Source organism: Osmia lignaria, chromosome 2 (assembly GCF_051020975.1).
Source record: "Osmia lignaria lignaria isolate PbOS001 chromosome 2, iyOsmLign1, whole genome shotgun sequence".
Taxonomy (NCBI): Eukaryota; Metazoa; Arthropoda; class Insecta; order Hymenoptera; family Megachilidae; genus Osmia; species Osmia lignaria.
The window spans coordinates 11,259,929-11,278,481 of NC_135033.1; the positions used below are offsets into that span (position 1 = coordinate 11,259,929).

Consider the following 18,553-nt stretch of genomic DNA (forward strand, 5'->3'; position numbering starts at 1 on the left):
ATTTCTCCTAATTCCGATTGCAAATCGATATAATAATGTTTTAAAACATGTAGATAACATCCGAAAATTATTAAAAAATGAACATATGATAGTTTTAAGCAGAATCCTATCTTTATCGTAATTAAATACTTCTATCATAGTTGAAGCGTTCAATAATATGATAATATTCATGTTATGATTTGTAAAAATTCATTGTAAATATTAATACAAATTTTATTCATACTAATGTAATAATCTGTGATTTTTTTATAATCCTTTACATATTGCTGCTACATGTGGATTAGATTATACCGCAGTTCACCAGAGTCCATAACTGCGAAAAGACCAGTTTTCGTTCTTTGCGCGTCTTCAGTACGCATCTTCGCCCTGATTGGCGATACTCCCAAACGAAGTGGAAAGCGATTAGCAGAGAGCTCGCTGCGTTCCCCCACCATCTTCCAACCTGCACGTCGCAGTTATGGACTCTGGTGAACTGCGGTATAGAAGGATTTATTGGCGGGCAAATTACAACCTGTAAAGGGTTGAACACACGCAGTGTTCGAATCTGTAGTGCCTTACCGAAGAATACTTGTTTTTTTCTTATTTATATTTATAATATGTTATCATAAATTATTTAGAAGGATTAAATATTAAGCAATATGGCAAGTCTACAAAATACAGGGAAGTTTCAACCCTTTAAATCCAATTTTAAGAATGATCAAAATCAAGAGGGAAATACATTAGGGTATCATATTATATGTTGAATACATATTTTAACTAAACATATAATGTTTAATTGTTAATCTTCCTCTATACTTTTCCAGAGAAACTTCAGGGGGAAGATTAAATCAAGTTAATGAAAATATCAGAGTAGATGGCTTGTATGGATTTCACAGGGTAACTGATACGAAAGAAAGAATAGGATTCCTTGTGAATATGCATGCAGTAAGAAGAAGAACATAATTATTTTTTAACAATCATTTCATTGGATTGCTTTCTTAATTATATTACTTTTTGTAGACAGAAATTATAGAAGATGATAAAAGATTGCAGAGTGGTATAGATTATTATTTTTTAGAAGAAGACTGCAGTAGATTTAAAATTTCTTATCCATATTGTCCATACTTTTATATCTTGTGCAAGAAAGATACATATGAGGAAGTTTCAACTGGTTTAAATAAGAAATATGTTGATCTTATACATAAAATTGAGACAGTTTATAAAGAAGATCTTGATCTGGTATGATAAAATCAGAAAGACATAAAGAAAGATAAAAGAATAACATTTTATTTGTTGTATATTTTTAGCCAAATCATCTAATTGGTTTAAAACAGAAATATCTGAAACTTTATTTTTTAAATATAGTGGACTTGATCAGTGTAAAACGTGACATTATAAAAGCTGTGAAAGTGACCAAAGATAGAGAAAAGAGTCATACTTATTACACAGACATGTTGTCCACTGTGTTAAATCCAGATCAGAATGTTGTGGATTATAAAAAGAAAAGTATTGATTTTAAAGATAATATTCTTGATATTAGGTGAACATACAACTTATTTATATTTTATGTTTAATAAATTCCTTTTTTGTAATATTGGACATGTGTATGTTTGTAGAGAATATGATGTACCACATCATGTAAGGGTATCTATAGATATGAAGATTTTTTGTGGTAGCTGGTATTCTGTAAAAGCAAGAGACCGTGATGTGCCAATTATTACAAAGAGAGATGATATTATTGAACCAATTGAGCCAATAGTATTAGCATATGATATTGAAACTACAAAGCTCCCTTTGAAATTTCCAGATGCTAATATAGATCAAATCATGATGATATCATACATGATTGATGGACAAGTAAAATTTGTTATACAACATATTCTGCTTGATGTTTACTGAGTATCTAAAAATGTTCTATTGTTAAATTGCAGGGGTACTTGATAACAAACAGGGAACTAATCTCGTCTGATATTAAAGATTTTGAATATACACCAAAACCAGAATTTGAAGGTTTTTTTAAAATTTTCAATGAACCTAATGAGAAAGCTACGATAAAACGATTTTTCGATCATATAAATGATGTTCGGCCGCATATATTTGTAACATATAACGGTGATTTTTTTGATTGGCCGTTTGTAGAAACTAGAGCAGCTTTTCACAATATGGATATGAAAGACAGAATCGGTTTTTCGAAAAATCGTGATGGAGTTTATGTTACCAGACCAGCTATGCATATGGACTGTCTAAAGTATTATTAATTAAATTAAATTCACATAAAGTGTTGTATATAATACTTTAGTTTACAACTGTCGATTTGTTTTACAGTTGGGTAAGACGCGATTCTTACTTACCTGTAGGATCTCATGGCTTAAAGGCTGTTGCCAAAGCAAAACTTAGATATGATCCAGTTGAACTTGATCCTGAAGATATGTGTAAATTAGCATCTGAGGAGCCTGAGACTCTTGCAAATTATTCGGTATCTGATGCAGTTGCTACCTATTACCTGTATCACAAATATGTTCATCCTTTTATTTTTGCATTGTGCACTATTATTCCTATGGAACCAGACGAAGTATGTAATGAACTATTAAGTATCCGATATAATGTACAGTGTATTATAAAAGATATAATTGAAATAATGTTGACTGATTTATAGGTGCTTAGAAAGGGATCTGGTACGTTATGCGAATCTCTTCTGATGGTACAAGCCTACCAAGCTAACATTATATTTCCTAATAAGCAAGAAACAGAGTTTAACAAGTTTACAAAAGATGGCCATTTATTAGATCAAGAAACATATGTAGGCGGACACGTTGAAGCTTTAGAATCGGGCGTTTTTAGAGCGGATATTCCCTGCCGTTTCAAAATAGTACCAAGTGCGATAGACGAATTACTAAACGGCATCGAAAATGCTATGAAACATGCTATAGAAGAGGAAGAAAAAGTGCCAATGGAAATGGTTACAAATTTTAATGAAGTAGTTGAGGAAATTAAAGAGAAACTGAAGGCCCTGAAAAATCAACCTTTAAGACTAGAGAATCCTGTGATATATCATTTAGATGTCGGTGCCATGTATCCAAACATTATCTTAACTAATCGACTTCAGCCATCCGCGATGGTCGATGAAACTGTTTGCGCTGCGTGTGATTACAATAAACCAGGAGCACTTTGTCAAAAAAATATGGAATGGATGTGGAGGGGAGAATACCGTAAGATAAAAAAAAAAGGCACGAATAAAATATACTTAGAACTGAGCATTGTTTTGTTTAAATTTTAGTGGCGGCAAGCTTAAGTGAATATCAAAGAATACAACAACAATTAGAAAATGAGAAGTTTCCACCGCAATTTCCTGGTGGACCTCGACGCGCGTATCATGAATTATCCAAAGAAGAGAGGGCATTACATGAAAAGAAAAGACTTTCGGAATATTGTAGGAAAGCTTACAAGAAAGTTAAAGTGACCAGAATGGAAGAAAGAACTCAAACGGTCTGTCAAAAAGAGAATTCATTTTATGTTGATACCGTGAGAGCTTTTAGAGATAGAAGATACGAATATAAAGCACTTACTAAAGTTGCAAAACAACAAGTGACAGCAGCTTTGGCAAAGGGAGATGCTGCTGATATTAAGTCTGCTAAAAGTCGAGAAATATTGTATGATTCTTTACAACTTGCTCACAAATGTATTCTAAATTCTTTTTATGGTTACGTCATGAGAAAAGGGTATGTGATAGCTTTATGTTTTCTTTCATGTATAAAAACCATTAATATCTTAATTTGCTAATTTGTTTGAACTCTAGATCCCGATGGTTCAGCATGGAAATGGGTGGTATAGTCTGTTACACGGGAGCGCACATTATAATGAAAGCAAGAGAAATTATAGAACAAGTCGGTCGTCCTTTGGAATTAGATACCGATGGAATTTGGTGCGTGTTGCCAGCTTCATTTCCTGATAATGTAGTTATCACTACTACTCATAAAAAGAAGTCAAGAATCGTAATATCTTACCCAAATGCTGTTCTCAATTTCATGGTGAAGGTAAATCAACGGTGAAGATAACTTCTTCCTATCTTAATAAGCGTTTCTGTTATTATTTTTATTTTCTTTGTAGAATGAATTTACTAATGACGTATATCACGAACTTGTCGATCCTGAAAATTTAACATATAAAATTAAAAGGGAAAATTCTATATTCTTCGAGGTAGACGGTCCTTATTTAGCTATGGTATTGCCAGCTGCAAAAGAAGAAGGGAAAAGGTTAAAGAAACGATACGCGGTTTTTAACTTTGACGGTTCTTTAGCAGAGTTAAAAGGTTTTGAAGTAAAACGAAGAGGTGAACTTCAACTGATAAAAATTTTTCAAACTTCTGTTTTTGAATCATTCTTAAAAGGTAGAACATTAGAAGAATGTTATGCGTCTGTAGCTAAAGATGCTGATTACTGGCTCGATTTTTTATACAATAAGTGTGTAGATATATCAGACCCGGAATTATTTGAACTTGTATCTGAAAATAAATCAATGTCACGTAAACTGGACGAATATGGTGCTCAAAAGTCCACGTCCATTTCTACTGCTAAAAGATTAGCTGAATTTTTAGGTGATCAAATGGTGAAAGATGCTGGATTAGCATGTAAATACATTATCGCCAATAAACCTCAAGGCGCCCCGGTTACGGAGCGGGCAATACCAGTGGCTATTTTTCAATCAGAACCAGCAATAAAAAAACACTATTTGCGCAAATGGTTAAAAGATTCTAGTTTACAAAGTGATGATATACGAGACATTTTGGATTGGAGTTACTACATTGAAAGACTTGGAAATACTATTCAAAAAATCATTACAATTCCGGCTGCAATGCAAGGACTTCCCAATCCCGTTCCCAGAGTAAAGCACCCAGATTGGTTGCATAAAAGGGTAGTAGGAAAAAGTGCAACATATAAACAGAAGAAAATTACAGATTTATTTACCACAATTCCTAAAGATAGAGAACAAGAGGATAGTGATACAAGCTTAGATTCATCTGGTCCGCGGGATATCGAAGATTTAGTTGATGATGGGCAACATTTTAAACGACAAATGCCGATTGTCAATCAAAGAAAACGAAAATATTCGGAAGATGAAACAGATAATAATAAACCTTGGAAAGAGGCTCTGGGTACCCCACCATCAATGGGAACAACAAAGGAAGAAAGACTAAAATGGTTAGAGTTTCATAAACAAAAGTGGGCTTATCAAGCTAAACAGCGAGCTCAGCATCGAGTGAACAAAAGAAATAAAACATCTACAAGTAGCGGAGATCATAGTAGTTGGGGTGTTGCAAGATCTATCAATACAGCTACCTTAGGTGGTTTTTTGCGACACGCTCAAAAGAAATTACTTACATCACCATGGCAAATTATTCAGATCGCAGCGACAAACGAACCTGGTTTACATCGGTTATGGGTATTGGTTGACAGAGACCTTCATCAGTTACGTCTTCTAATACCTCGCATATTTTATGTGAATACCCGTAAACCAAAACCTGATCCAGAACCTGGTAAAAAAGTATCATGGAAGAAAAGTTCTAAAATTCTTCCACGATCCCGGCCTGTATACAATTTATACCGATATTCTGTCCCAGAATCACTCTATCAAATGTACAGTCAAGAACTGCTGGAAGATTTAAGCAAGCCAGAAATTGAAGGAATCTATGAAACTCAAATGTCGTTAGAATTCAGAGCTATACTTCAATTAGGATGTATTTGCACGGTTGATTCTAAGGTAGCACGAAAAATGGTTGATGGTTCAGACACGTTTAACTTGGATCAATTAGAATTCAAAAGCATTGCTGTACAACCGTATCTTCCGAATATTCATGAAATTAATTATATCTTTCTGTACCATCATTGGAGCTCAAATCATCAAAGAGCACTGTGGGGACTCTTTCTGAATGCAAGTAAAACTGCTCATATATTTATTTTAGATTCGGTTTCATCAAATCAGATGCCTAATATGAATACCTTATACACTCAAGAACGAAGCACGGCTATATCAATGGAAGGGGAGGATAAAATAAAAGCTTTACCGCAATCAATGCAATTCACTATAAAATCCGAAACTAATTTTCAACGAATTTCTCGTGTTCTACAAGCAGCTTTAACTGCGTATAAAAACGAAGGACATGGTGCAACGGTGTTGGTCATTCAAACTGCTCTAGATAAAACAGCATTAATAACTCAAATGCCATTACTGAACGACTTCCCCTTAATTAACACACATGTGCAAGATATTGATAACTTATACAACACACTGGAATGGCAAAAAGTTGGTGCAAAAATAATGATACGACATTATTTTAAAAGTCAACAAATTCTTGATTTGATGGCAGAACAATGTAGATTTTTTCATGCTCCTATTGGAAATATTCCTTCAGATCCTACCATTTTTGGGGCTGACTTGTTTTATGCTAGACACTTGCAAAAGAGTAACTTTGTGCTATGGTGTTCCCCTACGGAAAAACCAGATTTAGGAGGAAGTGAAAATGATGATAATAGATTATTGACGGATTTTGAGGAAAGTTCACATTGTGCTGCAAACAACCCTGGCACTTATTCTAGTGACTGTATCGAATTAGAAGTAGAAAACTTAGCAGTGAATACTTTATTGCAATACCATCATATTCATGATATTGATGGAACTAGTTCTTTTGTCGGATTTCATAATCAACAGCTAACGACGGTTCAAGATATGGCAACTGGTGAGCCCGTAACAAATGTAATTCCTAGCTATGATGAAACTGCACTTTGTAATCCTGCATTTAGAGCTTTAAAAACTATGGTCAACACGTGGCTACTGGATGTCTCAACTTATAAGAATGTATTCGCAGATTACCAGATTATCCACTTTTATAGATGGCTACGTTCACCCAATGCTTTGTTATATGATCCTGCTTTGAGAAGGATTTTGCATAGTTATATGAAAAAGTTATTTATACAATTACTAGCAGAGTTTAAGACTCTGGGTTCCATAATTATTTTTGCGAATTTTAACAAAATCATTGTATGCACCAAAAAGAGATCAGTGAACGATGCATTGGGCTACATCGAATTTGTTGTTCAAACGATACGCAACAAAGAAATTTTTCATAGTATTGAAATTACTTTTGAACAATGTTGGCAGTATTTAATATGGCTTGATGTCCATAATTATGGTGGTGTAAGAGGGAAATTACCAAAAAATATGGAGGATAACGTTGAGGGAGCAATTAACGAACAGGAGGAAGAAGAAAATGATGAAAATTCTCCTGAAATAATAATGCAATGGAATTTAATGGAATGTCTTCCCAAAGAAGCTTCGTGTCAATCAACTTTCAGTGCCATAATAGCAGGATATATAAATGCAATTTATCAATATATATTCGAAAACGAACAAATGAATACTTCTATAAAACCGAATAGAAGATCGAATAGTCAGAATCAAAGTTTATCAGGACAGTTAGGATTAGGATCACTCGAAAATACTGCAAATTTTGCCAAAAAACTTATATCGGGAGATCTATCTCAACAACTTTTCCAGTAAGTATCATTTTACCATTTTTGGCTACATATAAAATTGAATTTTTTTTTTATATTTAATTGAAATATGTTATAGAATTGTACAGAGGATACATCAAAAGATTCCGGAAAAAGTATTAACTATCGAAGAATATCCAAACCTAGATCTAGATGGTAAAGAAAGTAAGAAGATTAATCCAGCTTTGGAATTAATTAAATCAATCTGTAAGGTTTTATCTTTGGACAAAGAAATCGAAAACGAGGTATATACCTTGAAAAAAAATTTATTACGACTGATCAGAGTCGGCGGTTTCAGTGACGAAGTTGAATGGAAAGATCCATGTATTTCTTTAGTTTTACCTGAACTCATTTGTAAAGCATGCAATCATACGAGAGATATTGATCTTTGTAAAGATAATCTTTGTATCATGGAAAATGATAGATACACGTGGAATTGTTCCCTTTGCAAAACGAACTATGATAATGAAGAGATAGAATTTCTCCTAGTAGATATGATAAATCGCAAAAACATGGCATATGTACTGCAAGATTTACAATGTTGCAAGTGCAAGGAAATTAAAAGAGAGAATATGAATGAACGTTGTTCCTGCTCTGGAGAATTCAAAACTTTGATTCCCAAAGACGAGACAGTGAAATTTATAAAAATATGTAAATCTGTAGCTAGGAAATGTCATATGGAAACATTGATGGAAGTGGTTGAGAATACAAACCTTTTCACCAATTCCACATAGTAAAAATACATTTATATATTTATACCACATGTGAATTATACTTCCACTAATATTTCATATTACATATTTGTATTACTACTATTAAGGATAATTTAATATATTTATATCTGAAATTTTACATATACATATATTTTACAATTGATTACTTAATATTGAGTGTAACAATTTTAATGTAAATATTCTAAACATGTGTTTTATAAAGTTACATTGATGTATTTATTGTGTTACATCTGGATCTGAAAGTAAAGTTCTCTTATATCTTAAGATAATATTGCTAAGATTTCAATACAAATAGTGGTTTTAAAACAGTACATACCTTTAAACTGGAACTTAGGAAATTCAGACATGTTACTGTTTGTTGGATTATATTGTTTTTGAAGTCTGTCAAGTTCTGCTGCTCTTTCTTTTTCAGTTTCAGGAGAAGGATCAACTAACTTCCCACCGCTAGTTTTAATCATTGTTGTATTGAAGTTAATAAGCCTTTCAATTTGTTTTTATGAAAATGTTACTGCTCACCTGCTTTTTGTTTTATATTCACGAATTTTTTCTATGAACAACTTTTGTATCGGATCCTTTGCTTCCAGGAATGCTGGTGCAGTAATGCCAAAGTTTCTTTTTAAAATCTTTGGCAGATTAATTGCCAAACGTTGGGTAAGCATTTTTCCTTAACAATAGAATAAGAATAAATGACATGAAATGCCAAATAATGACAAGAACAAATTACAAGAGTGTCACTATATAAAAGTAAATTTTTTAAGAAATTAAATTGTTAAGGAAATAATTAGCTGTAAAAAACTTAAATCTCTCTTACGTAATGAATACTACATAATATATTAATAGGTTATGTTCACTGCGTGAAATATAATATAGAAAGTAAAAATATATAATGAATTGCAACAATTAAATCACAACCAGCATTGTTATAAATTACAGTATAATTTGAGAAAACTTATTCTTACTCGTATTTTAAAGTACAAGTACTCCAACCTTTACGCCCGTCAATAATGAAAACCTTATAACATATAAAAATTCATAGAATGTGCTAACAATATATGCTTCGAACAGAACCATGTTCTTCTATATAACAATATGATTGGTCAAAATTGTACATTTCTAATAGCTATAATATTATAAACTATAATTACAAGAATACGTTTTACATGATATACATACATTAAATAGTAGTTATAAATTATATAATATAAATAATTTGTAAAATTTCGAAAAAAGATTAAATCGCGAGGACCATCTGTATATTCGTATACTTCGACCGTAGCCTTGCTCTAATGGAAATACTCGGACTCGATGACGAATCACAGTCCAAAATGTAAACACCTAGCAGCGATTGGTCAAAGACACGGTTCCGTATAGTGGGGAGACGGAGCCCGCTTTTAGTTTCATTCATGAACGCCTAGGTTGCAGCCATAATACATTCGTAATCTGTGTTGTGTACGGGTATGCCGCGTTAGTGCTGCCGATGTGCGTGCGCCTCACAGTCGTACACGTGATTATTGTTTTGTGTTCAGTTCTCTTTTGGTGTTTTTCGTGTACATTATCCAACCGATTGACATTACCGCTCTCTTCACTGGATTTTACGTTAAAAAACAGGTAAGTAAGTATGTTAAAACTCGTTCGGTTGCGCGCTTTCTGCATGCTACGAGCGCGCGAACGCGAATCTTCGAAACTTTCGAACGGACCGAACTGTTGATACTGTGCTTTGTCAGCGAAAACACAATGTTGCAAAGCAATGCAAAGAAATAACGAGTTGTTACGAAAGGATAGAACGTAGCGTCACGAGAAAAGTATACGCCTACGTTGGGGCAGGCCTATATTTGTTTTGACGAAGTGTTCCCTGGCTATTTTACATCCCACAGACAATTGAAATGGAATATTATAATTCGAGATCCACGGATAGACTCGTTAGAAATCATTTAACCAGATGATATTTTATTCGTTCATTCATATCAGCTAAAATAGTGTCGACAGAAACTGAATGGAAGCCTCGTTTTCTGTGATTACTCCTAAACTCGTTTACTGTATGTTAGCGTGACTTTTGTGTCAACAATACAAACTTTTTCTTACTGTAGTACTCTCAAGGGTATATTTGCGAACAATTATGGCTTGTGTAATTTTAATTCATTTTTTCTTACGTCGTATGGTTAATAACCTATAATTTTATTATATTTTAAAAATATATTTCAACAAAATAATGTACTATATATTAAAACTTTAGTGAACGTAATTCGGACAAAATTAGTCCACGATAAAATTAGATGTTCGAAGAATATTCTGCAAATTGCTACCTTTCTCTCGTATTGATTCGTATCGATCATAAATATCTCGAACCTGATAATCGTATCACGTATTACGTCACGTGCAATTTTATCACTTCCATCCCATATATACGTTTATGAACTTTAGCGGTCACTTTTGAAGAAATTCGTAATGGAAGCCATGAAATTAGGATAATTCGTTAGTTCTGAAATTATCTGACAGTTGTTATTGCCAACTTTATCGAAGTCGAAAAAATTAACAATTGCATTCGAAATCGTTGACCTCAATATGGCGGCGTGATTTCGAGTTCAATCGATATGAGTATCGAATTCATTCCTTCGTTTTTAGAACGAGTAGTTTCTCTGTCAGATCTGGATAAATTTTTTTACACTGTGTCTGGGTAACATATTTCGCCGGTATCGCGTGTAGGTAATATGTCCGTCGAACAGTATTTGATACATATACAACAGAAAAGAACAGAGAGAGAAGGAACAGCGGAGATTGGTAGCGTAAGCGAGAGAAATGGTGCGTGCGTTGGACGGTATAAGTTAAACGCATACGAGGGGATGGCTAGCCTGGCAATTTAAAAAAGGAACGAGATGCTCTCGGTGTTGGTGGGTCGAATGGTTTTTGTACACTTTCTCGGATCTCGGGGAGAACGGCATGGCAACGTCGCGACCTACCATGCTTCCTCCCTCGTTTATCTCTTCGCTGTTTCTTCTCTGCCAAAGACGCGACAAATATCAAAGGCCAGAAGACATCGCGATGACAAAGCTGCGCGAATGTTCTAACCTCAGGAGGGAAGGAAAGAACGAAAGAATAAAATGAATAGAAAGAAAGTAGAAGACAGCGAGACAGAGAGGGAACAAGACCGTTGATCGATTTATAGACAAGACAATATCAGTTTCGCTAAAAAAAAAAATTCCTGGTAAGAATACTATTCTTAAACTTAACCCTCCACTGGCGCGTTGAGGTCACACGTATTTTGCCCTCTGAAATAAAAATAATATTTCATTAATTCGTTTGGAAGGGTTCAATCAATTTTTCGTTCAATATTTACGAAGTATGCTCCGAATCAGCGTCATCGGTTCGATAGTTGCTACGACATGTAGATCGAAGCGACACCGTTCGATAGTTGCGATTGTCGTTCGATATTCGAAAAAGTGGTTACGGCGTCGCGTCGGTTAGTGGGAATCGAGCGGGTGGAAATCAGTTTTCGTGATTAGTATATCCTAGTGAAATATTACGTTGGTTTTAATTATTTGGAAAGTCAAGGAGAAAAGAAGATGTTTCTTCTTATGAATTCATGGTGGATCTTGAAACTCGTATACGGGTCCATGCATCCTGTGACCCGAAGGAACGTCTGCCCGCATCTGGAAACCCAACGGCAGCTCCTCGAAAAGATATTATATTGCTCTTTCGACAGAGTTGAAACAATAGACACTTGAACTTCTCGAAGGACAGGCTACCTTGTATACGGTGTCCCAGAAAAATCCAACAAGAAAGAATTTTGCGACCAAGCAAGAATTGTAGGTTATTTTTTTGTCTGCCATGATGGATCATCGCGTTGCATTTATTTTTATTTTTTTTACGAATCTGATTAATTATCAATTATATTTTAATTGTAATTTTAAAATTTCGTGTTGCGAAGGGAAGAGTACGATATATTAAGCGAACTTGTGAAACCAGTGACAAGCGAAGGTTATACCATTCTTATCCTTTCGTGGATCTCGTTGGTTGGTTCCATTTTATGGTCAGTAAAGTGCAACACTTGTCGAGGTAATTCAGTAACTTCGTCTGTATCCACGAAGCATTAGCGCGTTGGAGTCCATTCTTTTCCTTTGTTTCAGTTAGTGTAAAAATCTTTCAAAGTGGAAATAACTTGTCTAATGGAGAGCCCTATCCTCGTTTGGTATGCCGGTGAGGGAACTTGCGGGTTGAAACAAACCATTTTACTCCTCCGTATCGAATGATATTTTCTTTCGCTTTCGTTGCAAGGAAACGCAGGTAGACGCATCCAAGTGGAAATGGTATCCCCTTATTTGCGCGGAAGTCGGTCGGGCACTTTAACAGTCGAACCGATCCAGTATTCATGCAGTAACTTACGGATTTCGTTTTTAGCCTTCTTAACATTGAACTCTCATCGTGCTTTTATTAGCAAACAGAATTGATGTATCAGCCTAATCTTAGTAAATGATCATTGAAAGGTTGGACTTGTTTTGTCGAATACAGAGTATAAACATCGTAAAAGACTTAAATATTAAACATATAGGGTCATAAATAGGGTAATAAAGTTGATCGGGCCATCTGAGCAACTTATCTTCCCGTGTCTTCGATGTCTGCTATCGAATAAAATCTTATCTATCATTGAGAGATTTCGCGAAGGTGAACGTCGTCAAAAATTTTATTTCCATTTCACCGGAGATTAAACTTTCATTGAAACGTTGCGTGGAAAGAATTTATCATTCGCAATTCGCGATAAATTAATTTTTCATGTTGTAATTGGTCAATCGATAAAGTTAGCTTTGCTTCTTTCAGATCACTCTTTCTATCTGGAGATAGACATATGCCGTTTTTATCGGATGAGAAAAGTATCGATTCTTCTGACAATCCTGGAATTTAATCGTAAGCTTTATGTATTTTTCATTGTAACACACCACGTAATGGTGTGCTTTTTTGAGAGCTTGTTAGATAAGTGGGGTTTGTCTCGGCGAATCGATAGGTATCTGGTCGATAAGGATCGTTGTCAAACAGGTTGTAGAATTTCAATTGCAAATATTAACAACGTTTGAAAAGAGCATCGCGGGGGAGCAAAACTGGGCATTTTGCTCGATGGTAAATCCCCATGATTATATCCCCACCGCTACTTCGAGTATTTGCGATATTATCGTTGCTCTTATCTGCAATTGAAAATAAGAAAATATACGAATTCTTACGAAACATCTTGATCGTTCATCGACAGATGAAACGCACATGTTTTCTCGGTGAAAAGAGTAAAAAATTATTGACACGTTGTATCGACGAGAGGGTTAAAAAACCTGAATTTCGAAGCTCTTTGTACGGCACACAGCAAAGGCACATTTCGCCCGTGTACAAAGAGCCGTGAGAGTCGATGGTGGTGCTCGAGCACTTTTCCACCTACCATCTGTCGTTCAGCCTTCCAACCGGAGTAACCTGATCTTTGTAGAAACCAGGGTTCGAAAACCTCCTACGTACGCTAGTGCCGGCAGTTAGCATCCCCTTACAACCATGAATCTTAAAAGAAAAAAAGGGAAAAAAATTGCACTTTTCTCGTTGTCTCGTATATCGTTAGTGATAATTCCGAATAGAAAATTGAGTGTTTAGGATTTGACGAATTTTATTGTAATAAAAATGCAAATTTTTGAATAAAGAATTCTGTGAAGGTCACGAATTCACTTGTCAGTTTGATGAAACATACATCCGTGGAATGGTAGCTTTTAGTGTTCGTTTGAAAGAGCAACAGGCACGACGTTTCACGCGTTTTAGGAGCAACGAAAAAAAAGAAATACTCGGTTGGCAGAGTACGTCATGTGGAAGAGAATTTACTGTACAGGTTGCAAATAAAAAGGAACGGTGATTTAGCATCTGCAGGCACAGCTCGTGGAGAGGTTCGTTGGACGGGGAACGTTTGTGTTTTAAAAGCGCCTCGCGACCGCTATTAACCGCTCAAAAGAAAAGTTTATGCTTTTCACGTGCAGTCACCGCCTAAATATCCAATTTATACGCGAATCAAACGAGCGAAGGGAACGAGTTAATTTATTTAGAAAGCACGCGTAATAGCAAGGGGACTAATTGCCTTGTAGTTTGATCTCTTTAAAAATTCTTTAACCCATTAACCGATACATTTCCCAATCAAATGGGTTTCTTAGTTGAGTAGTAAGGAAGACTAAAACGAAAGCAAAACGAGTTACCTCGTGTTATACGTTTACTACGTTTAAAAATAAGTGGTCGTTTTTCTGTTACAGCCAACATGGATATGGAATCCCTGTACGATTACGGGGACGAGGAGCAGGACTTTTACGAGGAGAGTCCTGGAACCCGAAAAGGATATCCCATCGATCACAGATCTATCAAGGTGAGCGAAGCTTACATAATACGTTCAATTGTTCGCTCGATGCGAAAGAGGCGGGCAGAAAGACGTCGAGTAAATTTATCCGTACGATCCACAGGTGACATGTAATTACAGCGAATCTAATTTTAAAGCTGCGTGCAATTTCGAAATAACAGTTTCAATCTCGACGAAAAGTTTCTGCCTCCGCAGCACCGAACCGATGTTATTTTCGGGCTTCCCTTTCGTGTTGTCGGTTCGCGGTGCCAGATTTTCAATTGTGTAATTGTTATCGACAATTCGATTCCAGCTTGTATTTTCAATTGAATTTCACGTAGTGGTATGGACAAATTACTTGTCACGAAAACTTAACCGTGTTGCCACGAAACTTTTATACAGAATTTTCAAACTAGTTTGTCCTTTTATATTTACGGATATGCGTAGATGAAGAGAAACATGATAAACGTTGATACGAGCTCCGAAAGAAACAAAAACCTGCTAATCGTTTTGGAAATTATTAATTAACCTTGACGACTCGTTACGAGTGCACGAAACACGATCGTATTAAGTAGAGAGAAAGAGAGAATAGCCATTCGAAATAGGCCAGTTCTGTTCTATTTTCGCGGTGATAGTTGACTTTGGCCACTGCGTTGGCGGAGTTTGCGATTGTACATCGGCGTGAAATCGAGCCGGCTCTGTCGTTGGAGCTACCATTGCACGCGGGTGTACGAGTGCCAGTAACAATTCGTTCAGGCTCTCTACTCTCCGCCTCCGTTTCATGAATGAACGTAGAGACCGAGCGTTCCTCTCTCCTTGCTCCTCATTTCCCCTCTCTGACCTGACGTGTTCATCGTATGAACGCTTCTAACTCGTTCTCTTTCTCTCTTCATCTTCTTATCTTTCTCCTTGCTGTCTCTGGGTGCCTCTCTGTCATTCTTTGATCATCGCTCTTTTCATTAGCTTTCTCCTTCCTTTCTCTGCGTTTTCATTTCTTCGATAGATAAGGAATTGGAGCAACGATGAACGATAGTGTCCGGTGAAAAATATTGAAATGTTAAATATTAATAGTAATATTTAATTTCTGGAAAAGTTAAGAATTCGATAAGTAATTCAGCAACACCCTGTGTATAAATCGTGGAATTTTATTCAATTTACACTTCTTTTTACCGAAACCTTTTTACGTCCCTTTCTTGCCGCTCTTTTGGGACGTTCGTTTTGTGCCGTGCGGCGTTACACAGCGTCTTCTCGTCTGGTTTCTCCTTGTCTGGTGTTCGATGGACCCCATCTGTTCGAACGACTCGGATCAGGTCGACTTGGCTTCCAGCTTACGCACATTTCCTCGGACTTTGAGTTGCCTCGTGATACGAGCCGCTCGACGAGATAGCTACGTAACAGGTACACGAGCTGGTACATTAATCTGAACGCATCAATAGACGCGTTCTATGGTTAGGGTTTGTTGTTGGTAGAAAAGGAAGAGAAGAGAGGTAGGGGCAGGTATCGGTTTCATTGTCGTAAACCTGAAAGGTTCTTGGAAACGTACAGGTGCAATTCACTCTTAGTGTCTTTATGTTTTTTACTGAAATTCTTAGTTGGAGCGAGTTCGAAAATGAACGGGATGTAGGGAGATGGGAAGAAACGGGTGCGCGACAGCCGTCGAGGTGGAGGAGAAATCTAAGTGGCCAGAAATAGCATCCCTTCTCGCATCATGTAGCCAGACCTTCTGCACGCGTTGCTCGTTCTAGTCGCATGCACCATTGCCCTCACCTACGTCACACGCTCTATGGGTGCATCGTCCCACCTCCCTTCCCCTTGTCTCTTCTTTTGCCTTTGCTTCTTTTCATTAACAATCGAGGGTTGCCGCAGAATAACCAGGTCGTTATATAATCGAAGCTGGTGCGTACAGCCGATCGAACGATCAATCATGCAGCACGTCGTCCACAGGATGGCGTAAACTTTCAAATTTCTTTTCATTTTCATCAATTATTAGGGTGGCGAATATTATCAAATACTGTTGCTCTGCGAATGCTAATAGCGCGAAAGAGGAAGTAATCGAAGGGAATATCTGATTGACGATAAGGGCCTGTCCAGAATAATTAGGGATTGAAATCGTGTTCCGTTTCGTTCCCTATCGATTCTGAATTAAACGATTTGGGCGTGGTGCATCCGTTTCCTCTTCTAGTTTCTCTCTGCATACTGATTCTACCTTTTCTTTGAACAATAGTAATCTTGCTAGATCGATTAAAACAACTGACCATCTTTTCTCGTACACGCTGAAGGTTTTTTACTTTGAAATTATCAGTTTCTCTTTCGGTGTCAATATCTCTCTCACGTCAGAATCGCTTTTGAGGTGTCACTCAATTTCTCATTACATCAGGTAATATTTGCATCGTCGAATTTGAAGAATTGGAAGTTTCGCTTCTTTTTCACGGCCATCTGTTGATGAATATTAATAAGAGAAAAGCAGGACAGCTGTTGTTGCTGCAGGAACTGGCCACTTGGTTGCTTCTACCGGAAGTCCTCCGTGGAACTCACCGAAAAATGATCCCTCCTTCGAAAAGATTTTTAAGTGTTAAAGATTGCAAAAATGTTGTCAAGTTTAATCAATAAAAATTTGTCACAGTGACAAGGCAATTCGAGATTAAATTCGTATACTTGTTTACCATTTTTATATCAATGAACAAAGATATTATTCGCCACGTTCCGGAGTTGATAATTAATTTTGAACAAGCAACAATTCATTCTGATAACAAGATAAGAGCCGTATGGCTAATCGTTTGATATAAAACATTCAACAATCTTCTCGAGATAAGATTTTTATTTCTCGTATTTTCCATTAACGAAATCATCTGTTCAGATGACGAATTTCTTGCTAAGTCAATGATCGAGTTCTTGCATAATTTAATCAGATTCTTCTTACTATCCATCCCGAGGGATGCGTAAACTTCTAAATATAGGGGGGTTAACCTTTTCACTTAACAAAGGACGATAAAAATCTATCGCGATATTTATGTCACTCGCCGGCTAATTTAGCGGAAAACTTTTTAATCGCGCGTGCCTTCTGTCATTCATTGCTGATAAATAGGATCAGCGTATAAATAGACTGTAGAACGATGAATGGCGGACATGTTACGTGTACATCGATGTTTTTTTTCCTCTTGCTTACGATTCATTGATGATGCTTGATCACGTTTATCGCAGCTTTCATCGTGGGTATTTTTTTTAACACTTTTACTTTATCGATTCAGCTTCGCAGTTTTTCATTAAAAAAATTATTTCCCTCTCTGAATTAATTATAATAAGACTGCGAATCTTGTGGTATCGAAAGATTTCCAGGTGAGGTTTCTGTCCTAGACGAACGAGTTTGATCTTGAAAAAAAATTCTTGAAGGTACGCGCTGCTCTGTTGGCTGCTGCGTGGTTCGAATAGATTTACATGTCTGAAAGAACCATTACCGAGAACGCGGTTGAAAATCTATTTTTGCCACCGCTACTCGAAACAATCCTGCCTATTGCTTCTTCCACTCGTTCCACCCTCCTTTTAAACTTGAACCCTGTCGCGATTCAAATATTTCTACAACTTCGATCGAATCGCTACATTTTCGCGGATCTAACAATAGCCCGGTCGAACGATGAAACTCGATGGCAACAGTTCAAGAAATCGACTATGTTTCGCCGTTAGAGTCACGAACGGGTTAAGAAGAAAGTAGAAACACAATTGGGAGTAAAAATAGCAAGAAACAATGAGAATATGAGAAACGTGCTAATAGCTCCATTTCGTTTCTTCCTTTCAAGGGCGTTTTCGGGCCATCTGTTTCTGCTCCTTTCAGTCCTTCCTTCCTTCCTTCCTTCCTTCCTTTCTTCCTTCCTTCTTTCTGTCAGACAGCCAGAGCAGCTTTGCCTCGTTTCTCTTCTCTTTGCCCCTTCTATGGATGCTGTGTTACTCATTCATTC

At 36.3% G+C, this 18,553-nt stretch overlaps 3 protein-coding genes across 8 annotated transcripts in view; 2 read left to right on the forward strand and 1 right to left on the reverse strand.

Annotated features, from left to right (window-relative positions):
• The first annotated feature begins 351 nt into the window (after positions 1–351).
• DNApol-epsilon255 (DNA polymerase epsilon catalytic subunit 1) lies at positions 352–8,260 on the forward strand. 2 transcript variants are annotated; one of them, XM_034333780.2, is made up of 12 exons: positions 352–724; positions 804–924; positions 1,000–1,218; positions 1,287–1,519; positions 1,596–1,836; positions 1,911–2,227; positions 2,305–2,551; positions 2,636–3,188; positions 3,257–3,698; positions 3,776–4,013; positions 4,087–7,529; positions 7,606–8,260. In XM_034333780.2, the coding sequence occupies exons 1-12, from the start codon at positions 639–641 to the stop codon at positions 8,258–8,260; spliced, it is 6,795 nt and encodes a 2,264-aa protein (XP_034189671.2). In that variant the 5' UTR covers positions 352–638. The 2 variants fall into 2 exon arrangements, with proteins under 2 accessions (XP_034189671.2, XP_034189672.2); XM_034333781.2 differs by lacking the exons at positions 352–724; positions 804–924 and having other exon boundaries at positions 1,092–1,218; positions 1,345–1,519.
• On the reverse strand, positions 7,640–9,375 carry LOC117608530 (ATP synthase, coupling factor 6). Its single transcript, XM_034333782.2, has 4 exons — positions 9,220–9,375; positions 8,777–8,924; positions 8,577–8,704; positions 7,640–8,496 (listed from the first exon to the last, which is right to left on the reverse strand). Exons 2-4 carry the CDS (start codon positions 8,917–8,919, stop codon positions 8,477–8,479), a joined length of 291 nt encoding a protein of 96 aa, XP_034189673.1. The 5' UTR covers positions 8,920–8,924; positions 9,220–9,375; the 3' UTR covers positions 7,640–8,476.
• Positions 9,376–9,654: 279 nt separating this feature from the next.
• The window catches only part of pnt (ETS transcription factor pointed), an 81,034-nt gene continuing 72,135 nt past the window's right edge, over positions 9,655–18,553 (forward strand). Inside the window, exons 1-4 of one of the 5 annotated variants that reach the window (XM_076690090.1) lie at positions 12,186–12,313; positions 12,385–12,454; positions 13,073–13,159; positions 14,521–14,630. In XM_076690090.1, the coding sequence (XP_076546205.1) occupies positions 12,424–12,454; positions 13,073–13,159; positions 14,521–14,630 (228 nt within the window). In that variant the 5' untranslated portion in view covers positions 12,186–12,313; positions 12,385–12,423. Of the gene's footprint in view, positions 9,869–12,185; positions 12,314–12,378; positions 12,455–13,072; positions 13,160–14,520; positions 14,631–18,553 lie in introns of those variants that run through there. The other 4 variants (XM_076690092.1, XM_076690094.1, XM_076690110.1 and 1 more) reach the window with 4 other exon arrangements.